The 20,952-nt window shown below is 38.8% G+C and overlaps 2 protein-coding genes across 5 annotated transcripts; both read left to right on the top strand.

The window, feature by feature from the left end:
- Positions 1-553: 553 nt before the first annotated feature.
- Positions 554-16,401, top strand: LOC121758866 (ENHANCER OF AG-4 protein 2-like). Of its 4 annotated transcripts, XM_042154282.1 has the most exons (14): positions 554-1,076; positions 2,633-2,709; positions 6,312-7,635; positions 7,747-8,060; positions 8,153-8,654; positions 8,803-8,890; positions 9,640-9,765; positions 10,081-10,193; positions 10,271-10,458; positions 13,624-14,296; positions 14,399-14,876; positions 15,336-15,431; positions 15,524-15,609; positions 16,264-16,401. In XM_042154282.1, exons 1-13 carry the CDS (start codon positions 966-968, stop codon positions 15,586-15,588), a joined length of 4,155 nt encoding a protein of 1,384 aa, XP_042010216.1. In that variant the 5' UTR covers positions 554-965; the 3' UTR covers positions 15,589-15,609; positions 16,264-16,401. The 4 variants fall into 4 exon arrangements, with proteins under 4 accessions (XP_042010216.1, XP_042010214.1, XP_042010215.1 ...); XM_042154280.1 differs by having other exon boundaries at positions 6,312-8,060; XM_042154281.1 differs by lacking the exon at positions 8,803-8,890 and having other exon boundaries at positions 6,312-8,060; positions 9,657-9,765.
- Positions 16,402-17,904: 1,503 nt separating this feature from the next.
- On the top strand, positions 17,905-20,470 carry LOC121758867. The gene is made up of 3 exons (XM_042154284.1): positions 17,905-18,390; positions 18,697-18,830; positions 19,320-20,470. The coding sequence occupies exons 1-3, from the start codon at positions 18,175-18,177 to the stop codon at positions 20,113-20,115; spliced, it is 1,146 nt and encodes a 381-aa protein (XP_042010218.1). The 5' UTR covers positions 17,905-18,174; the 3' UTR covers positions 20,116-20,470.
- The last annotated feature ends 482 nt before the right edge of the window (positions 20,471-20,952 follow it).

Genomic DNA, 20,952 nt, shown 5'->3' with positions numbered 1-20,952 from the left:
TAGAGTAATATAGAATTGATCTACATTTGGATAGATAATCATGATATATTATTTTTTTAAAACCGATTTCAAATAAATGAGAAATAGTAAAGTAAAGTTTGTCACTCGAATATAAAGTTAAGAGATTAATTAATGTGGTAACTACTCGAAACATTAGCTGATAGTAAGTTTTTGTTAATCTTGTAATCTCTCTGTCCCAAAGTTGATGTTACACGTGTTACAAGATTTTACACAATGTTGTTTGAGTGTTAAGTAGAGAGAAAATATATTTTATATTTTTAAAGTTAGAAAATTCGTAGAGATGAACTAAAAAAGAAATAGAATAGTTCATATTTTTCAAGGAGGAGAGAGTATTAATTTAAACCGACCTAATTTTACCCATCTAATAAATACAGATAAACCTAGATCTACACTCCAATTTTATTTAACTTAAATTTTATATTTATTATATAAAATTTAAATTCTGTTGAATCCTATGACCTATCAATGGATGTATTTTATGAGACCTCCATAAATAATGACCACCTCAATTCGAATGTTTATTCACCAAACCGCCTATATTTTGTACTCTCATCCATTACACCATTCTCAATATTCTCTTTTAACATATTCCCTCCGTCCCGCACTACTCGCACCTTTCCTTTTGGGCACGGAGATTAAGGAATTAGTGATAGACAAAGTCAACAATTACGGCTGTAGGTATAAATTGTTACTAAAAATAGAAAGAGTGCAAATAACTTGAGACGCCCCGAAAGGAAATAAGTGCAAGTAGTGCGGGACGGAGGGAATACAAAAAAACACCTCTTTTTCTTGTCCTTGTGATCGGCGGCCGACTGCCGGAAACTGACGTCGTCCCGGCGAACTAGGACTTTTGTTCACTTGTGTGTATTGGGGCCGCCGGTTCTTGCTCAATCACAGGAGGAAGCGGCGCAAAATTCTTTTGTGGCCGTGGCCTGGTTGGGAGCATGGCTCCCGGGCGGAAGCGCGGAGGGAAAGGGGCAAAAACGAAGAGCGAATTGAGTTTGGGCGATCTCGTTCTTGCCAAGGTCAAGGGATTTCCTGCCTGGCCTGCCAAGGTACATAGCGATTAACGTTTAATCCCTCTATTCTATTTATTTTTACATATTGTTTTCGCTTAATTTTGTTTAAATGCTGCGTTTTGAGGAGTTCATCGTTGTGGGAATTATGATTTTTCATTGTCATCGCATTCAATTGGCTAATCACTTTTATGGGATAGTTGAGAATTAGAGATGTATTGCTAGCAGTCTGCTTGGTGTTGGTAATTCGTGTGAGGATAGTATGGATGAGTTTATACTAAGTCCAGGGGGCCAGTTGGTGTTGTTCTTCCAGAGGATCACTTGTAGACACATATAACATGGGGCGACATGTAAATTGGGAAACGATTTAGGGTTTAGAGCGAAATATAAGTGGAGGGATTTAGGGTTAGGGTTGATGAGAGGTTATGTTGATGTGTATTCGTCTCCTCGAGGTACCACATTTATGGTGGTTGGTTTTCAATGCCTTTAGTGGAGTATTTTGTTTCTGTTCAAGCATTTTTTGTTTGAGCTAGTATATGCTGATCAATCTGTAAACTTCAGTTTTGGGATAATGAAATATGCGTCTACTTTTAAGCTTTGCACTTCAGCGCACATATGTATATACATATATATGGATTATGCGGTGATTATTATTAGTCCCCTTCTTATCATTAGTATATCAATCCACTACAGTAGGGGATTGTTTGATATGGAACCAAGAAACTAGGCCTACAAAAAAATTGAGATAGCCCATCAAGCTAGTGTAGGAAAATCCTTTTCTTTTTTCTTGTTTAATAGTACCTGAGTAAGCCTAGTAGTGTTTTCTGTGATTGGACTTTTTTTAATCCTTGATTAGTTGTGCTTATTTCATGACTTTTCCATTCCCCTACCCTAGAAGATTGCGCAAAATTCCTCTCACCGAAATTGTAATGAACTAGACTTCCTCATCTGGATGCGTTTCCCAGAACAAGAAAATAACCAGACCAAATTGCTAGGAAAAGGTAGCTGCCATAAACACAAGCTCAATTACTCGGTCTTTATCAGGCCTGTGGCTTTTTGCGAGCTGCATAGAAATAAAAACCATAGTATCAAACAGTGAAAAATAATAAGTTAGCACTCATTTCCTTGGCATTACCCAGATATCAAACATGCCCTAGACGTAAAATTACTGAAGCTGTTGCATAATTTACTGCACTGGAAAGAGAAAAATCGCCACCTCCATAATTCGAACCTAAGAAAATTTCATTTTTTTGCGAGTACAGTAAATTGCACAATAGATTCAGTTATTTAAATTCTACACAACAGATTCAGTAAATAGTAATTACACATGGGATGATGGGAACCAACAAACCATACAAAAGAGACTAATTTGAACCCTCTACTATATATATATGTATTTGTAAATGATTCTACTCTTGATATTGGCCATTGTACTTCTCATGAGCATTCGGTGACAATGTTATATGCTTTTCTGTTGTATTGTAATGCGTGCAAATTTTATTTAAACTATGGATTGTAGTGACTTGAGATTTGTCTTGTCTATGCTAATTGCTTCCAGTTTTCATTGATTGGCCTTTCATGGTGTTAAATTCCAGATTAGCAGACCTGAAGACTGGAAGCATGCTCCGGACCCGAAAAAGTATTTCGTGCAATTTTTTGGTACAGAAGAGATGTGAGCACTTTCTCTTATTTTCTTCATGCATGTATTAGTGGAGTTAATTGCTAAAGATCATTAGGAGCTTATCTTTATTTCTATCAATGTTATCAATCTCGTATGGCGGCTTATGGCGGTTTTCCTAAAACCCGCCACAGGGATGTGGCGTATTAGTATGGCGGATATGGCGGTCAAAAATTAAATAAATAAAATAATACTTATATATTTATATATAATTCAAAAATTAAAAAATATTAAAAATATAACATCTAAAACACTTTAAACAATTAATAAAGCATAATATACCACTCTAACCACCATGTTTCTTGCATAATGCCTTATTCCTAAATGCAGTACACACGCAATGTTGTCAAATGTCGGATATGGCGGTGCTATGGCAGCAACATGGTGCTATGGCGTTTCCACCACCCATATGTTATTTGATAACATTGATTTCTATAAAACCTACAATTACTTTGAGAATACTTGAACCTACAATTACTTTGGGAGAATACCTTTTTGAGTTTTTGTAATACTTGAAAAAATGAATTGTGCCTGTGCTCCAAGTTGCAAGGCCTGTTATCTTCTTATTGAGAAAGTTTCTTTATAGTGTCAACCTGTTTTAAACCAGTTAGTCATTGGCAGGGTGATATTATGATTCTTATCAACTGGGTGATCTAGGAGTTTTGTGGTCTTTGTGTAGCAATGGACATGACATTATAGGAGGTAAACATATGAACAAGCTACAGGGAGCTTAATAGTCTACCAAGTAGTTAAGAGAGAATTTTTAATTTTTGGGTGTTGCTTATGTTTCCGGTAAACTATTGTATATTTGATTTGGTTCTCAATCAAGGAAATAAATATTAAGTACCAATTATTTTCTGCAGTTTCAAGAAGAATTGTGATACCGCCCCTCATTTAGGAAGAATTGTGTTTGGCCTAATCATGCATTGTACTCTGATAAAAGCTTAAAATCAAAATCAACCTAAGATCATGAAAGCATTGGTTTTGTTCCAACCCTTTTTGGTGAGTTTTAACAAAGAAAGGCAAAAAATTCACCATATATCATCATCACCAGGTTCCAACCATGCAAGCCTTTATGAGCTGCCTCATGTTGAAATCTTATAATAAAATTAGTTTAGTTATCAGTTACTGTGCATTTTTTAATTCTTCTGGTGGAAGCTTAGGAGTGCTTTCGTAGATTAACTTTTAATGGACATCTTGGATTGATGTTCATAACTGGTGTAATTGGACCTAACTTAGGTATAGCTTGGGTGTGTATGTGTGCGTCAATGAGGATTTGTCTTCTTCCCACGTCACTTGGTTGAATATGATATGTAGCAATTTATAATATCGTCTATTCACAGAGAATGGTATTCAGATTAGGCTCTCTCTCTCTCTATCTAGTTTTAGCTTTTCAGAATATGATGACTCAACTTATGAATTATTATGCCTTATGAGTACATTGAGTATACAGCTTTTTCCCTATTTACCTTTTATGAATGAACTCTATGTTGATGTTAAGAGCCATGTACTGTATTTTCTATTACAGTGCAATCACATCTGTCCCTTCAGATATTTCCACTTGCAGTTTTTCATCTCCCAGTTGCTTTTGTCCGCAAGGATCTTGTATCCTGGACCGATATGAATGCTTGATACTTTTTATCTGGTGTCTAAACTTGTCAAATCATCTTATTCTGGGAATATTTGTTTATGTTTTTGGGCACGTATAACTATTACCATTAGGTCCCTGATTTTGATACACTTTCGAGAATCAAATTGAAACTAAGTAACTGGCACAAAACACCTTCTGGTTGGCTCACTTATTGTATTATGATTCATTGAATTTTTCCTGGTAACATGTACGAAACTTGAAAATAATCACTAGCCGCTTTATCAGTAATGCTCAGTAAAATGATGTATTTTGTGACATCCTTATGCTAATGCTCTTACTTGCTCAAATCAAGTGTATTCCACTATGTTTTCCTTCTATTTGAACTTTTTTCTAAATCTTGTTTATATACATTATTTAACATTGATCATATATAGTGATTGATGTTTGTGATTCATCTCTTTTTTCTTTAATACCAACTAGCTCCAGCATATGGCTGCTGTCGGGTTTTTTATTTTATTGTTCTAAACTAGAACTTACATTCCTTGTTTGTTCTAGCTTTTTTTTTATTCCGTGTTTGGGAGAGACGCATGACTCTCATGCGTCTCCTTTTAATGAGACGCATGACGGAGATGCGTCTTTCAGAGAGACGCATGAGGGACATGCGTCTCTCATTTTTTTCAATTTTTTTAAAACGACGCATGACCGTCATGCGTCTTAGGGAGAGACGCATGAAAGTCATGCGTCTCTAATACATACACTGCACCTGTAAGCCATTGTGTAATCACCATTGTGTAATGATTGAGAAATTGTATGGATACTGTGACACTCAAGGTCTAAAGTCTATCACGTCAAAATATTATTAAAAAGGTACAAGTGGGGGCCAAATAATTGTTATATCTGACATTCACCATTTTCAAAATTATCATCATATTCATACCACCTGCCAAATAATTCCACAACGATGACTGAGAAAAGTCATTTAGGTCTGCATCACTGTAATATTATTAGGACTTGAAAGGGAAAATCATGTTGGAGGAAAATCATGTTGCATCACTGTAATATTATTAGGACTTGCATCACAATGATGTTATTTATTTTGGTTTTGACTTTGTGAATGAAAGTGTTGGCCAGCTCTCTGAAAATAAGTCATAAAAGGGAAATGGGGTGCAATAATCTTATGTCTCATTTCTTGTGATTCGAAAGCACATAATTTTGTTTTACTTCTCAATTCTGGAAAGCTGAGAAAATGGGATTGCTATTGATTGGGTCAGGGCTGGGAAAAAGTGGAAGAGTGAGAATGGAGTAAATGCATGCCTCTATTAAAATTGGGAAAAAGTGAAAGCGTGGAAAAAGTGAAAGCGTGGAAAAAGTGGAAGCGTGAAAAGTGGGAAAGTGGAAGAGTGAGAAATTGGGAAATAGTAGGCTAGTAGCATTATTATTCATGTTTTATTCATGAATTGATGCTTCCGGTCAAATGGAGTATGCATGCCTCCATCAGCACAGTATTCATAGCAATCATTACTGTAGTGTATGTATTAGAGACGCATGACCCTCATGCGTCTCTCCCTAAGACGCATGACGGTCATGCGTCATTCAAAAAAAATTGAAAAAAATGAGAGACGCATGTCCCTCATGCGTCTCTCTGAAAGACGCATCTCCGTCATGCGTCTCATTAAAAGGAGACGCATGAGGGTCATGCGTCTCTCCCAAACACGGAATCTAAAAAAAGGCTAGAACAAACAAGGAATGTAAGTTCTAGTTTAGAACAATAAAAGAAAAAACCCGGCTGCTGTCAGTTCAATATCTGATCTGGAGGATGCTTTTAGATTAATCACAATAGCGTCTATTGACATGTTTTGCTTGTAATGATCTCACACACGGCAGTCTACTATTCTCCTAAACATGAATTGATATTTGAAGGAAAATGATAGGATTTTTATTGGTATAATGTGAGAAACAAAGTTTTTTGTATTGTACTCGGTGGTCTTACTTTCTCTTTTGACAGAGCTTTTGTCGCTCCTGCGGATATCCAAGCGTTCACAAATGATACCAAGAGTAAACTGTCTGCTCGATGCAAGGGTAAGACGGTCAAATATTTTGCCCAAGCTGTGGAGGAAATTTGTGAAGAATTTGAAGAGTTACAGGGTAAAAGTTTAAGTGATTTCAGGGATGATAGCAATGCAGATAAACTTGCATCTGAGACACATTCAGTGGATACAGTGGCAGGTGACCCCTCAAAGGTTAGTTCTGAAAATGGGAGGGAGAATGAGGGACTGAACTGCAAATTAGAGAGAAAAGGGCTGAGTGATCTAGACTTTGGGTCAGAGCATTGTTCAGAAATACTTTGTGAGATGGATAGTCAAAATGTCAACCCTTGCTCGTTAAACGATACGAGCCATAGTTTGTCTCCACATCCATCTTTGGGTGAGAGGAATAAGTCATGCACAAAATTTGCTAAACCGGTGAAGGAGACAAATGGTGACCAGAGTGCATTGACGAATGGCCACCAACCAAAGCTGGCAATGGATCATGATGGTGCAAAGCGCAAAAATAGTGATGTGGCTATACCACGTGAACACAATGAAGATGATGTACAATTAAAACAGGCTTCAGGTGGAAATATTAATATGTCATCTGCAGATAATTCAAGATCAGATTTAGGTACTGGCAGTAAAAGGATAGGAAAAAAGATATTGAAAGGGAAAAAGCATCCAGCAGCGGTAGATGATGGTCGGGTAGATGCTGAAGCCATTACTGAGGAAAACAATAAAGTAATCTCAAGGAAAAAGATGAAGTTCCAACATGACCAGGAAAAGCAAACTTCTCGGACCAATCAAGCATCACTTCCTCCCAAAATGGATGACATTGAGGGTAAAAGGTTAAAATCAGGAGGGAAGGTTGAGTACAAATCTTCAATAGCACAGCTAAGTGCAAATAAGTCCAACCATTCTCCTGATGAAGATGATCTCCCTCCACCAAAGCACCAACGACTAGCACTTGGAGTGATGTCCACTTCTACTTCAAACTCTGAAAATAGACAGGGAAACTCTACATCACACAACAATAGCTTGGTGCATCCGAACAAGGTTCAATCTCCAACCATACAGCTTCCAGCAAAGAGGAGAGCTGTCCGCCTATGTGATGAGGATGAGGATGATGATGATGAATTACCTAAAACTCCAATTCATGTAGGATCTACCCATAAGGTTTTTGTTACTCCCCGAGTTTCAGATTCCAAAAATAAGAATGCTAAGAGTGGGGAGACACATGGAAACGGTCATATGGCCGTGAGGAACACAGGAACACTCAAGGATGAGTTCAAAGATCAGGTACAATCTTCTCAAGTATCCAATAAAGCTTTATCACCAACTGGTCAGCAAGGGATGCAAAAGAGCACTCAGGAAATATCAGCTAAACATTTATCTCCCGTTTTTCCCCAGTTAGTCACTGAAAACATCCCCTCAATGGAGGCTAAGCCAGTTTCAGGTTCTCCCAGGAGGTCCCCTCGATCTGTTACTGCTTCCAGACCACTAGCTGATTTACGGAAAAAACAGTTGACCAAGGCACCTGCTAGTGTGAACCAGAAGAAAGTTCCACTGGGAACAAACAGTAGCCTTGCTACAGAAACTGAAAGAAGTAAACCGACTTCATCTGTTGAGATAAAGAAAACCAACTCAAGGCCCGACTACCAAATCAATGATTCTGTCCATAAAGTTGGAAACCAAGACAAAAGTGATACCTCACACGGTGAAAGGTAATTAGAAAGTTTTTGGTTTTCTGGATCTAATTATCTTTCTCATTTTTGCATATCTATCACCTATGTGTCTCAGGGTCTGCCTTTATCAGGTTGGATGGTGGTAAAGTCACCATGTTAAATTTGCCGGTTGATTTGGCGATTTCAGACTCTGCCATGTCAATGAAAAATCTAATTGCCGCTGCTCAGGCGAGAAAGAGACAAGCAAACTTGCATAACCCTTATGGAAATCCTTTGCATCTATTGATTCATGACACCGACATGCTTGGCTTTAACCCAACTGCTACATCTGCTGCATTAGCTGTTGATACTAGTAACATACTTCAAATCGATGTGCAAGACCATACTACTTCGCCTTCCTTTGATGTTCACCAGGTGCCGTGTACTAGTGGACATGAAAATGAAGACCTGGAGGAAAGGAGGGTGAATTCAGGCCATCAGGCATCTGGGAGTTCTTTAAGTGGGGGTACTGAGGCAGCTGTTGTTCGTGATGCTTTTGAAGGGATGATTGAGACGCTATCTAGGACCAAAGAGAGCATTGGTCGTGCAACTCGTCTTGCAATTGATTGTGCAAAGTATGGGATTGCCAATGAGGTACATCATGACTGCAGATCATTTTTTTGTGTGGGTCTTCTAATTCGACATTCGACATTTCGTTTCTCAGGATAATGTTTGACCCTATGTGTTAAACAGTTAAAGTGCGTCTAGCATCTCTTGTATTTCACTTTTATATCTTCATCAGTGCTGCAGTGTATCTTCATTTGTCTTGTTGATGAGTTTCCCCTGGTTGAACTTGGCCCAGTGTCATCATATTTCATATATTGTATCTGGTTAGTTACATAATCAGATTCTCCTTTGGAATTTTTTCTTTACTTGATTCCTATTTCTTTATGCATAACATAACGTAGTTATGATCTTCTAAGGAGTAGCGGCGTGCCAGGTAAATCTAGTGATATGATATCAGCCATCCTTGGAAATATAAGTTGTCACATGTGTGGTTAAGGGATTTGTTAACAGAGGTTCAGAGAGAATGTTTACATTGCTTTAGAAGCTGATTGTTCCTTATTGTATTTGTTGGCTTCAATTTCTAATTATGGTGACTTAGGATAGGAATGTGATAAGAACAATTTGGTTATTCTCACATCAACAAGATTTGAGTTCTTGAGGCTGTGAATAATGAGGAGTCACATATTCTAAACAAAATGATTTGAACTTAGAGATTATCTGTATTTATCACTGTCCCCTTCTATATGAATTAAGTTTTGTGGTTTTGCATTCTTAAGCACTTTAAGAGTTTTAAATATTTTTTTGCAGGTTTTTACTTTGTTGATATCACTTGCCAGGATTTCTACTTAGTAATGTAAACTAGGCACTCCTGTATCACTGGTAGCTTTTATATACTGATTATGACATTTGATTCTTAATAATGAATCTGGAAGTAGCTACTAAGTATGGTAGTTTTGCTTATATATGTGAGGTCAATTTTATGTAATATCCAGTTATCGATATCTGCAAAGTTAGCCTAGACCTAGATTGAGATGCAGGTAGTAATACAACCATAAAATCTGATGTCACACAGCCACTGATGTGTTGCAGGTTTTAGAACTTCTCATCCTGAAGTTGGCAAATGAGCCAAGTTTTCATCGCAAAGTGGACCTCCTTTTTCTGGTTGACTCTATAACCCAGTACTCTCATAGTCAGAAAGGTATTGGATTGTTAAAAGTTACATTACTATGCAAAATACTTTTCTTCTCTCACAGACAAAAAGGGACATGCATACATGCAATCCCACTGTACCACACCATTCTCTTATGAGCTACGGTAGACGTTAAAGGATTTTTAAGCACAGATCATTATCACAATAATCATATGCTGTTTGTCAAATACATCCCAGCTTGCTTCTTCTTTGGCTGTTGCTCCATGTTCTTTTGTTTCTAAAAAGTAATTCTGCCGTTTCATCATCTGTTTCCTTGCTCACTCATGTGAATCCATTTCTAAATACTTTGTAAATGACCTTCAGGAATTGCTGGGGCATCTTATATTCCTGTTGTTCAAGCGGCATTGCCCCGTCTCATAGTAGCTGCTGCTCCACCTGGAGCAGGTGCTCAGGAAAACCGCTGTCAATGTCATAAGGTGACTATATTAAATGAAGGAAACAATGCAGAGTTGCACCCTCGGTGCTTGACAGATCATTTGCAAATCTTTTTCAGGTCTTGCGGTTATGGCTTGAGAGGAAAATTTTTCCAGAATCTGTCCTTCGCCGTTACATGAATGAGATAGGGACAGATAATGATGGTGGAGCTGCTGGATTTTCTCAGAGACGCCCTTCCCGAGCTGAGCGGTCCATCGACGATCCTATAAGAGAAATGGACGGCATGTTTTTGGATGAGTATGGGAGGTATAAACTATGAAGTTTACTCATTACTCTCCTAGCAATTCTTTATCTTCTATTTCTTCTCCTCTAGTCATACTTATTTGCTTAAGCTTAAGTGTTTCTACATGTTTGTGGTATTTTATGTCATGTCTTTTTATCACTATTTATATATTGCCTGATGTCATATGGAGGTATTATTTCATATTGTTTTAGGAGATTGCTTGATAGATAGGCATGTTCTTTATTAGAATTTAAACTGTTAACTTGCTTATAAATCCAAGATGAATTATGTTACACTAGATGCTCAACCACATTTTTGGGTGTCGGAGGGTGTTGGAGGATAGTGAGCCCCATTCAAGCCAAGGAACTAAGCTGGCCCCAAAGGAGGCTCGCCCTTAGCTGGTTTGGTTGATACCTCTAAGTTTGAACCATGTTTTTAGTAAAAGGACACGTTTGCAAGTCGGAGTCCGGTGATGAAACCACATAAATAGATTGTGTGCTTCAATAGAATCTTTCACTTCTCGACTATGTGCTTCCTGAATGCACCATGTCTCAATGAATTAAAATCTAGGTGATCCACATATGTCTTAGCACTTCAAATTCCTAAGAGTTAGAAGTTTAATTGGTAATGCTCCGGGCCTCCAAGAAAAAAACTACACAGAAGGAGAGATGGGAGAGTGAATGTAGGAAGAAAAAGAATTAAATTGTGTGCATCAATCACTAGAAGGATCTCATCTGAGCAAGTATTCATACACAAGAAAATGTTCCCTAAACAAGAACGACAATCCCACCCATATTTATCAATTTTTTTACCTAAAATCATATTCACTTTCCAATCATTGGGTCAAAATTCTAAAAGATAATGTAGGGGTAGATATGAAGAGTATTGAAGGGATTTGGCAATCCTTAGTCGCTTAACTAGTTTTCACTATTATAATATTTTTATTGTCTGTGGTTTGTGTTTAGCATGTGTCTGATTGAAATCATTACTTCTGAAATGGTTTTAGTAGGCTTGTAACTTTTTAGTTTAATGATATATGAGCTCCATAGTTGTACTCATTTATCTATTACAGAATTTGTGAATGAGGATTATATGTTATAAGCATTGATAAGAATGGATTCTAGTTATTGCGTGGGGTATTAAGCTATGCATGTACTGATAGGACCAGCGGCTGGAAGGTTTACAGCCGCCGAGGAAGTGGGAAGGCAGTTAGTGGAAGTGAGAAGATCAAGGAAGCAGATCATAAGGGACAGTCAGCTGGAAGTGAGAAAATCATGGCTGCGAAGGAGTAAAGGAAGCAAATCATGGGATTCCTAATTTTATGCATTCTAGTATTTATTTTACAGTATAAATAAATGTAAGCTAGGGAGTCCAAGATATCTTGGAGAGATCATTTGTATTGGACGACTTGGTCGTAGGCCTCTGCGGAGGATTGATATTTCTTTACATTCCATTCAATCAAGTGATCGTTCCTCTCTATTCTGCATTTACAAATTATTAAGTGTGATTGGAGAGCATATCCCGTGCTCTCTGCCTCTCTTCCGCCCTTCACTCCTAACAATTGGTGCGGTGAACGATGGTTAGCTCTCGATCGGACACGCGGCTGGAAGAATTGGAGAAGGCTGCGGAAAATCTGGAACAGGGCAGGCTCTTGTTGGACGCGGCGGTGACTGAACTGAATGCCCAATTCCGCCGCACCGACGACCAAGTAATGGAGGTACGTTCTAATCTGAACGCCATGCGCGAGGAGATGCGTGCGGGGTTCGCTTCACTCAAGCTGAAGGATAAGTCCGGACCGGAGGACGAGGCCACCTCAGCGAATCGGGGGTCAAAGTCGACAGCTGCGGGTGGTGTATCGACGTCACCCATGCCTACCTTTGACGGCTCAGAGGCCCTCGCGTGGCTGGCAAGAGCAGAGCAGTTTTTTCTGATCTCGGAAACCCTTCCCGAGCACCGGGTTGGCGTCGCCATGGTAGCTCTGGCAGGCGCTGCCCTCCCGTGGTACCAGTTGTTACGACAACGAGTCCCGGATCTGACGTGGGCTCGATTTGCAAGGGAATTGATGAAACGTTTTGGAGGCAATGGAGCTTTGAATGAATATGAAGCATTCGCCGCAGTCCGTCACACCGGCTCCCTAACGGACTTCGTGGCTGCTTTCGAGGCGCGACTCGCACAGGTTCCAGATATCTCGTGTCATCAATACCTGGGATTTTTTATGGCGGCACTTCGCCCTGAGGTCCGCCTACAAATGAAGGCCGCCAAAATCACTACGTATGAGGATGCGGTCGAATTGGCGTTGGACATTGACATGATGGCATCCGCCCAGCCCCCGCGATCAGCGCCCACCCAATCATCCACCCGGTATTCCACGTTTCCCTTCTCAAACGGGCCATCGGGGATGCACCGGTGGAGGCCACGCTGCCGGACGGGCTCGTCAGCGCTGACCCTCCAATTCTACCCGAGAAGGTGTTGTCAAGGCGTACTGATCTGCGGGAGGGCGAAACAGTTGACCAAGTCCTCATCAAATGGGACGGGTTGGAGGAAGATGAAGCTACTTGGATGGATGTGGCAGATGTCAAGGGTCAATTTCCATTCTTCAGCCTTGCGGACAAGGCTGTTTCGACGACCGGGGCAGTTGATAGGACCAGCGGCTGGAAGGTTTACAGCCGCCGAGGAAGTGGGAAGGCAGTTAGTGGAAGTGAGAAGATCAAGGAAGCAGATCATAAGGGACAGTCAGCTGGAAGTGAGAAATCATGGCTGCGAAGGAGTAAAGGAAGCAAATCATGGGATTCCTAAATCAAGGCTGCAAAGGAGTAAATGGAGCAAATCATGGGATTCCTAATTTTATGCATTCTAGTATTTATTTTACAGTATAAATAAATGTAAGCTAGGGAGTCCAAGATATCTTGGAGAGATCATTTGTATTGGACGACTTGGTCGTAGGCCTCTGCGGAGGATTGATATTTCTTTACATTCCATTCAATCAAGTGATCGTTCCTCTCTATTCTGCATTTACAAATTATTAAGTGTGATTGGAGAGCATATCCCGTGCTCTCTGCCTCTCTTCCGCCCTTCACTCCTAACATGTACTGTAGCTAGTTTGCCTTATCTTGTTTCTTAACTGGATGTATTATCTTAATTCTGGATTTTTTGGATACAATGGTCATTTACTGTTCTGTTGGTTCCAGCAACACCACATTTCAGTTACCTGGGTTTCTATCATCTCATTTGTTTGAAGAAGATGATGATGAAGATGATTTTCCGTCGATGTTATACAAGGAAGGTTTAGATACGTCACCATCTGAGCATAACCTTGCAAGTAAGAATCCTGAACACTGCACTGTTACTCCAAGTGACCGGCGCCACTGCATATTAGAGGATGTTGATGGTGAGCTTGAAATGGAAGACGTTTCTGGTCACAACAAGGATGAAAGAATATTAATTGTCAATTGCACCTCTATCATTGCTTCACCTGAGCCGAATTCTGATGTAAAGCTTAAATCTGCTTCTGAAATGTCTGAGTTGCTGCCTTCTCCTGAGGGTTCTCCTCCATTACCACCTGGCTCTCCTCCTATGACTCCTCCTCTTCCTGCTTCACCACCTCCATTATCCTCATCCCCATCACCTCCACCTCCACCTCCACCCTTATCATCATCATCTGCATCATTACCCCCACCTCCACCACCACCTTCCTCATGGCAACTAATTCCTCCACCTCCTATTGGTCCTTCTCCATATGTTCAGTCATTGCCACCTCAACCTGCATTGATGTCCCAATATGTGTCTCCAGTTCAGTCAACTTCTCAGCCTTTAGTTTGTCACCCTCCTCCATTACATCATGAGATTGGTGGCACACCCAGTGTAAGTCATGTGGCTTCCTGAACATGTATGTTTATCAGTTTTATGTTGATTCAGTTATGTTACTCTACAGTTATGTGAAGTTTGTGAATTTTGTAATTCCAGGGAAATCCGCCTGTCCATATGGTTTCCAGTACTCAAGGGTCCCGTACTGAAGCACCTAGAGGTGAAATATATTCACAGCAGTCCTCTTTCTTCTCTCCAGCTGCAGGCTGCAATGCACGAGAGCATGTTGGATACAATTCATCAAGGCCTGTTGAATATGGACAGAATGATCCATGTTTTAATCACCAAGCTTCACAGCAGAGACAACATTTGCTGCCTGGTACTGCAACATTTTCCCAAAGACCGTTGCATCCTGATGCCCGACCTCCACAAATATCTGCCCATTTCTCATATTCGAATACAGTCATCCAGCACCAACATCCCCCTTATCCATTGCAAGTATATGCTGATGTTCCTAGGAGGTATTCTACCGATGAACAATGGCGGATGCCAGTAAATGATTTCAAAGCGGATCTTCCTTGTGGGGGCTGGAGTGCTGGAGCCCAACCATTTTCTGGTCAATCTTATTCGCATGAAGGTGCAGGTTATATTTTTGTACGGAAGTAAATTATCATTATAAGTTTGTCATTTTCTGCCTTACTTTCAATATTGTATATCCTCATTGAAAAGTCATGAGATATCTTATGGGCTAAAAAGGCTTATGTTAACCACCTAAATCTAGAAGAAAGCATATGAATATAATAAAAGCTCCGACTTTTTAACCAGGAAATTATTGTTGTATTTAAATAAATCTCATTAGTGGTCCTTTTACCAACAACTGGACAATTCAACTTTCACGCACTGCTAAAAGCACCTGAATTCTAGTTTGAGTTAGTATACACTTTCAAGAACTAAAGTGGAGTATTCTTGTTTCTTCTGTTTCCTGAACTTTTATCCATAATTGACTTATGACTTAAATCTTGGTTCTCACCTAAAAAAATAATTGAAGAGTCCCCACTAGTGAAACTCATTTTGACAGCATTTTGATTTCTAGCAGGTTACTTTGGACCCCCTTCAGAAAGGGCCCCTGCAAGTGCCATTAATTTCCGGCCTGGTGGAACAAATAGTCTACCACCAGCACCTCCGATTCTAGGTGATCTTACTGCTGCAGATATTTTGAATTTAGCTACCTGCAAAAATGCAATTTGTGTTGTTGATTCCACCCTCTTGCTGTATTTGTCACAGTTCATGGTGTTCCAATGATGCCATGTAGGCCGGACATGTTAGCTGTCAATTGGAGGCCAGTATAAGGCTGACTTCTTGGAAATGTGGTGAGTTGTTACTTGTTAGTCTTTTCCCCTTTCAGTTAGGCTAGCCAAATTCCCCACCAGCAGATCATCTATTCCCATCTGTTAGAATCTTAACACTAATTGATGAATCCATTGAATCAGGACATTTAGTATTAACAAGTGAAGTAGTTCGAGTTTTACCTGACTGAAGATGCCATTTAGCTGTTATCTATAATTTTGCACTTATAGCTGCATCATGACTGGATGCCAGCCCTTTGGAATATTCTCTTTGGTGTTGGATAGTGATGCATACCCTTTTTTTAAGAAGTTTTATTCTTCCAGGCTCCAGCTGTGTGAAGATCCTGAATGAATTCTAAGAATGTCTGAAAATAAATTTATTATGTTAGCATTGGGATCTCAAGTGGTATGTAGCAGGGCAAGGCTCATAGACTAAATTGCATATCCTCATCTTATACCAAACTACTTTTGCAATTGAACAGTTTTGCACTTGTTTTCACAAAGACTATCTGGCATCACTTGTTTTCTCTGAATAATTTTTTTATAAGATTCTACTTTACCGTACATGCCCACTTATGCCAATGTAGTGGTTAGGCTTGGTTGTTTAAAACTAGTCACATCCAATAAAAATCGAATGGTTGCATGTTTTCTCATCTTCCTATCCTTTCCTGGTTATAGGCTGCAGAGCAGGAGGAGTTGTCCCAAATAATCCACCTAGATCAAGTTCTAGATCACAATGTGGAATTTTGAGAAGCTATGGAGAGCCTTGGCAGGATTGTTTATATTAGATTTTTTTCCTGACAAATGCATCCCCGCACACATACTCCCAAGTGTAAGCCATTTTTCTTATTTTAATTGACGCTTGTAATTATTTATCATATCATCCAAATTTAATGAAGGCTACAGTATCTATGCTACTGCATTCAAACCCTTCCTGCCATCCTGCTTTTGTTGAATTCGTGTCAATTGTCTTTTTTGCTACTCTGATGCACACCAAGTGAATGCAGCACTGCCAGAACACATGAGTTTTCAAATTTAAAGTTACTGGTTTTGAATATTTAAAAGTGGGAATTTGATTCCTGCTGACTATGCTAAGCAAAGCAGATTTCATTTCATTTAGTTGTTAATATATGCCTAACGAGAATCCTCGAACTAATTTACTCATTTGATTTTCTCCCTGCACAAATTTCTCTAGACATTTCGACGTGTGGTCCATGCTAGCTCGGGTCCTAGGATCATTAATTTTGCCAGAAATGCCTTAGCTTCTTTGCAATACTATCTAGAAGAATAATTAGTGTTATGCTATTTTGGACACACTTTGCATTGCAGTGTTGGGGAGGGAGGTGCTTTTAGTTTATAAACTACCAGAAGTAGGCAATGAACTAGATGTCACTTTCACTTGAATGGAACAAATTAATCTAATCTGAGACGTCTGTTTTAAGCATGTACTAATATAGTTTTTTGGCTTATATGAGATCATAAATGCACTACTATTTGTTTCTATACTTTGTGTGTGTATATTACTATTTCCCCAGCCAACGGCAATATATGGTGTTTTTATTGTGATGTATAATGAGTAGTTCTATAATCCCTTCTTAAATTATTCTCAGTTATTCAGATATAGTATCTCTTTTTAACTGTCAATTTATTTCGTTTTGTTTATAGAAATTTGTGTTTATTTATAATTTGCTAAATGGAAAAATAGGATAATTATATCATGATGTAGCAGTGATTGCCTGTAGGGATTCAATATAAAGAAATGAAGATGTAGAGACCTTACTTAATGAAGTTGGAGCACTGAACTTAGCATATACTATCTCTTTCCATTTTCTGTTATTTTGCCATAATTGAATAACATTGTTATTGTGAGTGATATACTGCCACTACCATTTTGTGAGAATCTTCAAATAAAGAAAATGAGTAAATTAGTGATTATTAATATTTTTTAAAAAATTGAAACGCGGAAAGTTGTCGGTGGGGCGGCAGAAGCCAAGCACCACCTTTACTTTTTAAAATCCAACGCAACAATTCTTGACTTTACATCTGTATTATTTTATTAGAATGTAATCATTACATTTATCTTTTATCATTAATATACTTGTTTTATCATGTAGTATTCGGTGAGAATTCAAATCTTTTACTTTATTTATTTATTGACTACAAATACTGGACTTCGTTTTTTAAATATACATGTCGAAGCTAGTTAGACATATATTGTGATTATAATCAATTACCTAAAATTCAAAGTCCCAAACAAAAAATCAAATAAAATTCATTTTTAACTGAAAAAACAAATGAAATTAAAATAATTAAAAAAGGGAAATAGAGTGAGTTCCACCACTCCATATATAGATTCTATAGCAACAGTAGAGAGAATTTGACAATACTATCTGAGACTGAGACTGAGACTGAGACTGAGTCAGATCTGCAAACGCTGGCTCAGCTAAATTCGTTACAGAAATTTGATGAAGGAAACACGGTGTATGCGATTTTGATTTGTTTCAGAATGAGTGGATTCCAACACCTGCGCTAGTTCAGGTTTCATTATTATTTTTTATTTATGTTTTGAGTTTTTTCGGTTTGGGGTTTATGGAGAGACAGGGGTTTCTGGGAATGAAGGAAAGTAGTGCCGAATTATACCATACCGGAACGCTCCGATCATCTTCGCCCACGAGATCAGTGCCGATTTTTCCTCCGCCGTCTTCTGCCGCTGGCGTCGGTGCTAACGGTGGTTTAAATTACGTAGTCCACACCGTGTCTAAATACGACACGCTTGCCGGCGTCGCCATCAAATACGGTGTCGTGGTATTCATGGATATTTTTTTTCATTATAACTCTCTTTTTATAAGTTGATTATAGTCCTATTAACTTGTTCGATTCCGTCTAGGAACTTTCTAGTTTTCTATGTGTGCGATTTCTGTACTTTGCTTGTGCTCCGTGTAGTTATTCGGCTGCAAAGTCATACTAATTATCGTTCGAATTCTATCTTCTTGCTGGAAATGTGTACCTGTTTTCGTGGTTCGCTCCCAATTTCGTTGGAATTTCATAAAATAAGCCGATATGCTTTGTTAAGCTTGTGTTCGTAGTTAAAAACTTTTATATCTGGCGTAGGTTGCTGATATAAAAAGGCTAAATGGATTGGTGACAGATCTCCAAATGTTTGCCCTTAAAACAATTCAAATCCCACTTCCTGGGAGGCATCCCCCTTCGCCTGTCTTATCAAATGGCCACAAGATTCCTCCAAGGTACATGATTTGTTCTCATTATCGTACATAGTTAACTTTCCAGGATATTTTCAAATTTCAAGCTGTAATAGTGTATCTGGTATTCATGTCAGAACATGGACTAATCATACCATAGAACCTGATACTTTGTGTTCAGTTTATGAACATGCTATGATATTTTAGCTGATCTCTATGTTTGTTGGGTTAATTGAGGAAATCTAATGGAAGAAGAAACTGGTTGTTTTCAATTTTTTAAGGCTGTTAGTCTTACTTGATCTCTGTATTTGTCTCATTCTAAAGGATAGATTATCTATAACAGTAAGTCTATTCCTTATGGAAACCTATACGCAGTAGTTTACATTTCTTCTGTTTCCTCTTCTTTTCTTCTGTGCCCATTCTGTGTGAGCTTTCTAGCTTAGGCATTGTAGTTGAGCAGTGTCGTAGTCATACCAAATAGTAACATATAGTTTGGAGTTTGATCAAGTAGCTTAATTTGGTGTCCACTTGCAGGCCAAGCAATACTCAACAGACATTATCAAGTCGTAGACACTCTGATTTATTTGATTCATTTTCATCATTGAAATTGAAATCTACTTCCGAAAAGAAAGTCTCTCCATCCATGAGCAGGATGCAAGGTTATTATGGAATTAAATCAGCACACATAAAAGATGCTGGAGAAGGCCGTGAAATGGGAACATACCAAAAAGGGGGAGCTCATTATCTAGAGGATGGGCCACTTCTTAAATCATCTATTTCTAACCCACCACTTAGCCATTATAGAAAGTCAAAAAGTGCAGCTGATTGTTTAGATTCAGAGAATGGCAGTCTCATTGATCAAGATTTCTTGCAAGGAGCTGAAAGTAATGGCTCAGCCAAATGGATTGACAAGTTGGTAAGACGCCGTCAAAAATCCGATGCTGATTTTACTTCAGAAAAGCTTTTGAAGGAGGAAAACAATAGTGGTACTGCAGTTTCAGCTATTACAGGCAAAGGCCTGGCTCTCAGGCCAAAGTCAGCTGGCCGTACAGTGTCACTCGAAGCTGATAGTGAAGTAGGAGGGTTTAACCCCATTCCTATAGGGTTGGGGGATTCCTTCCTAAATGATGACATTAATGGGGTAAAGAAGTCTCCAAGTGTATTGAGTTTGCAGGATTCAGACGACGGTGCCTTGTCATTCATATGGCCGACATCAAAGTGGAGTTTGAAACAAGATTTTCAGGCTCTTTCTGCTGCGGCCATGACTAGCCCGATCTTTGATGGATTGTCCAAGCCTTCTAACTGGAGAAACAAAGCAGCGGTCGATTAGTTCATTCTTCAACCCAAATACGACAGAAGCATTCATTCAGTGAGAAATAGCAGACAAGTATTCCGGGTAAATTGGATATTTGTTCAATTTAGTTTTGGTCAAATGAGTCTGTTCTGCCTTGTAGTTAATGCATGCCTAGAAGAAACTGAGCTGGGAGTTGGAGAGTCAAAAGCTTCCAGTTCATTTCTCAGTTGAGTTAGAGGGTTGCATAAATGCATCATGGAAGCTAGATAAAGAATTGTATAAATTTACATTGGGAGAGAGGAAACGAATTCGGTATACATGTATTTAGTCGTGAGAAACAGTTTCTTTGAAATTGTGATTAATAAATAAGGTTAGTCTCTTTGGCTTTCCATCTTCGAGTGTCATTTTATTACATGTTCTTTTGCAGGGAAAGATCCCTTTTGAACGGTGAAGTCGAATTGGTGAATAGCAAGTGGGTTTGTTGACGAACAGATACACATGGTGTCATTACATAATTGAAAATAAAAAAGTTAGATGATCAAAATACAAAATACTAGTACATGATTTGATAAATAGAAAGCGACAAATCACAATATTGACAAAGTTTTCGTGATTTATTGTTAACTTGTTCGGCATTGCTCTTTGGACAACACTTTGCACTACACATTGATCACAATTGCCTTGAGTTATTGTACCAAATGTTTTTGCCATATCAGTAGATTGATTGATCTGAATTGCGGTTGAAATCGTGACGTCTCCCCTTTGCTTTCTTCTTTGCTACTTTGTGAAGACTCCATTTGACCACAGTCAATATCGTCATAGAACTAACTTCACATTGTCATTCATTATTTTGTGTCTCGTCCACGTACTTGA

The sequence above is a fragment of the Salvia splendens genome, chromosome 12 (genome assembly GCF_004379255.2).
Source record: "Salvia splendens isolate huo1 chromosome 12, SspV2, whole genome shotgun sequence".
In the NCBI taxonomy this organism is placed as follows: domain Eukaryota; kingdom Viridiplantae; phylum Streptophyta; class Magnoliopsida; order Lamiales; family Lamiaceae; genus Salvia; species Salvia splendens.
The sequence above is the reverse complement of the archived record's forward strand: the minus strand, read 5'-3'. Positions and strand labels throughout refer to the sequence as shown.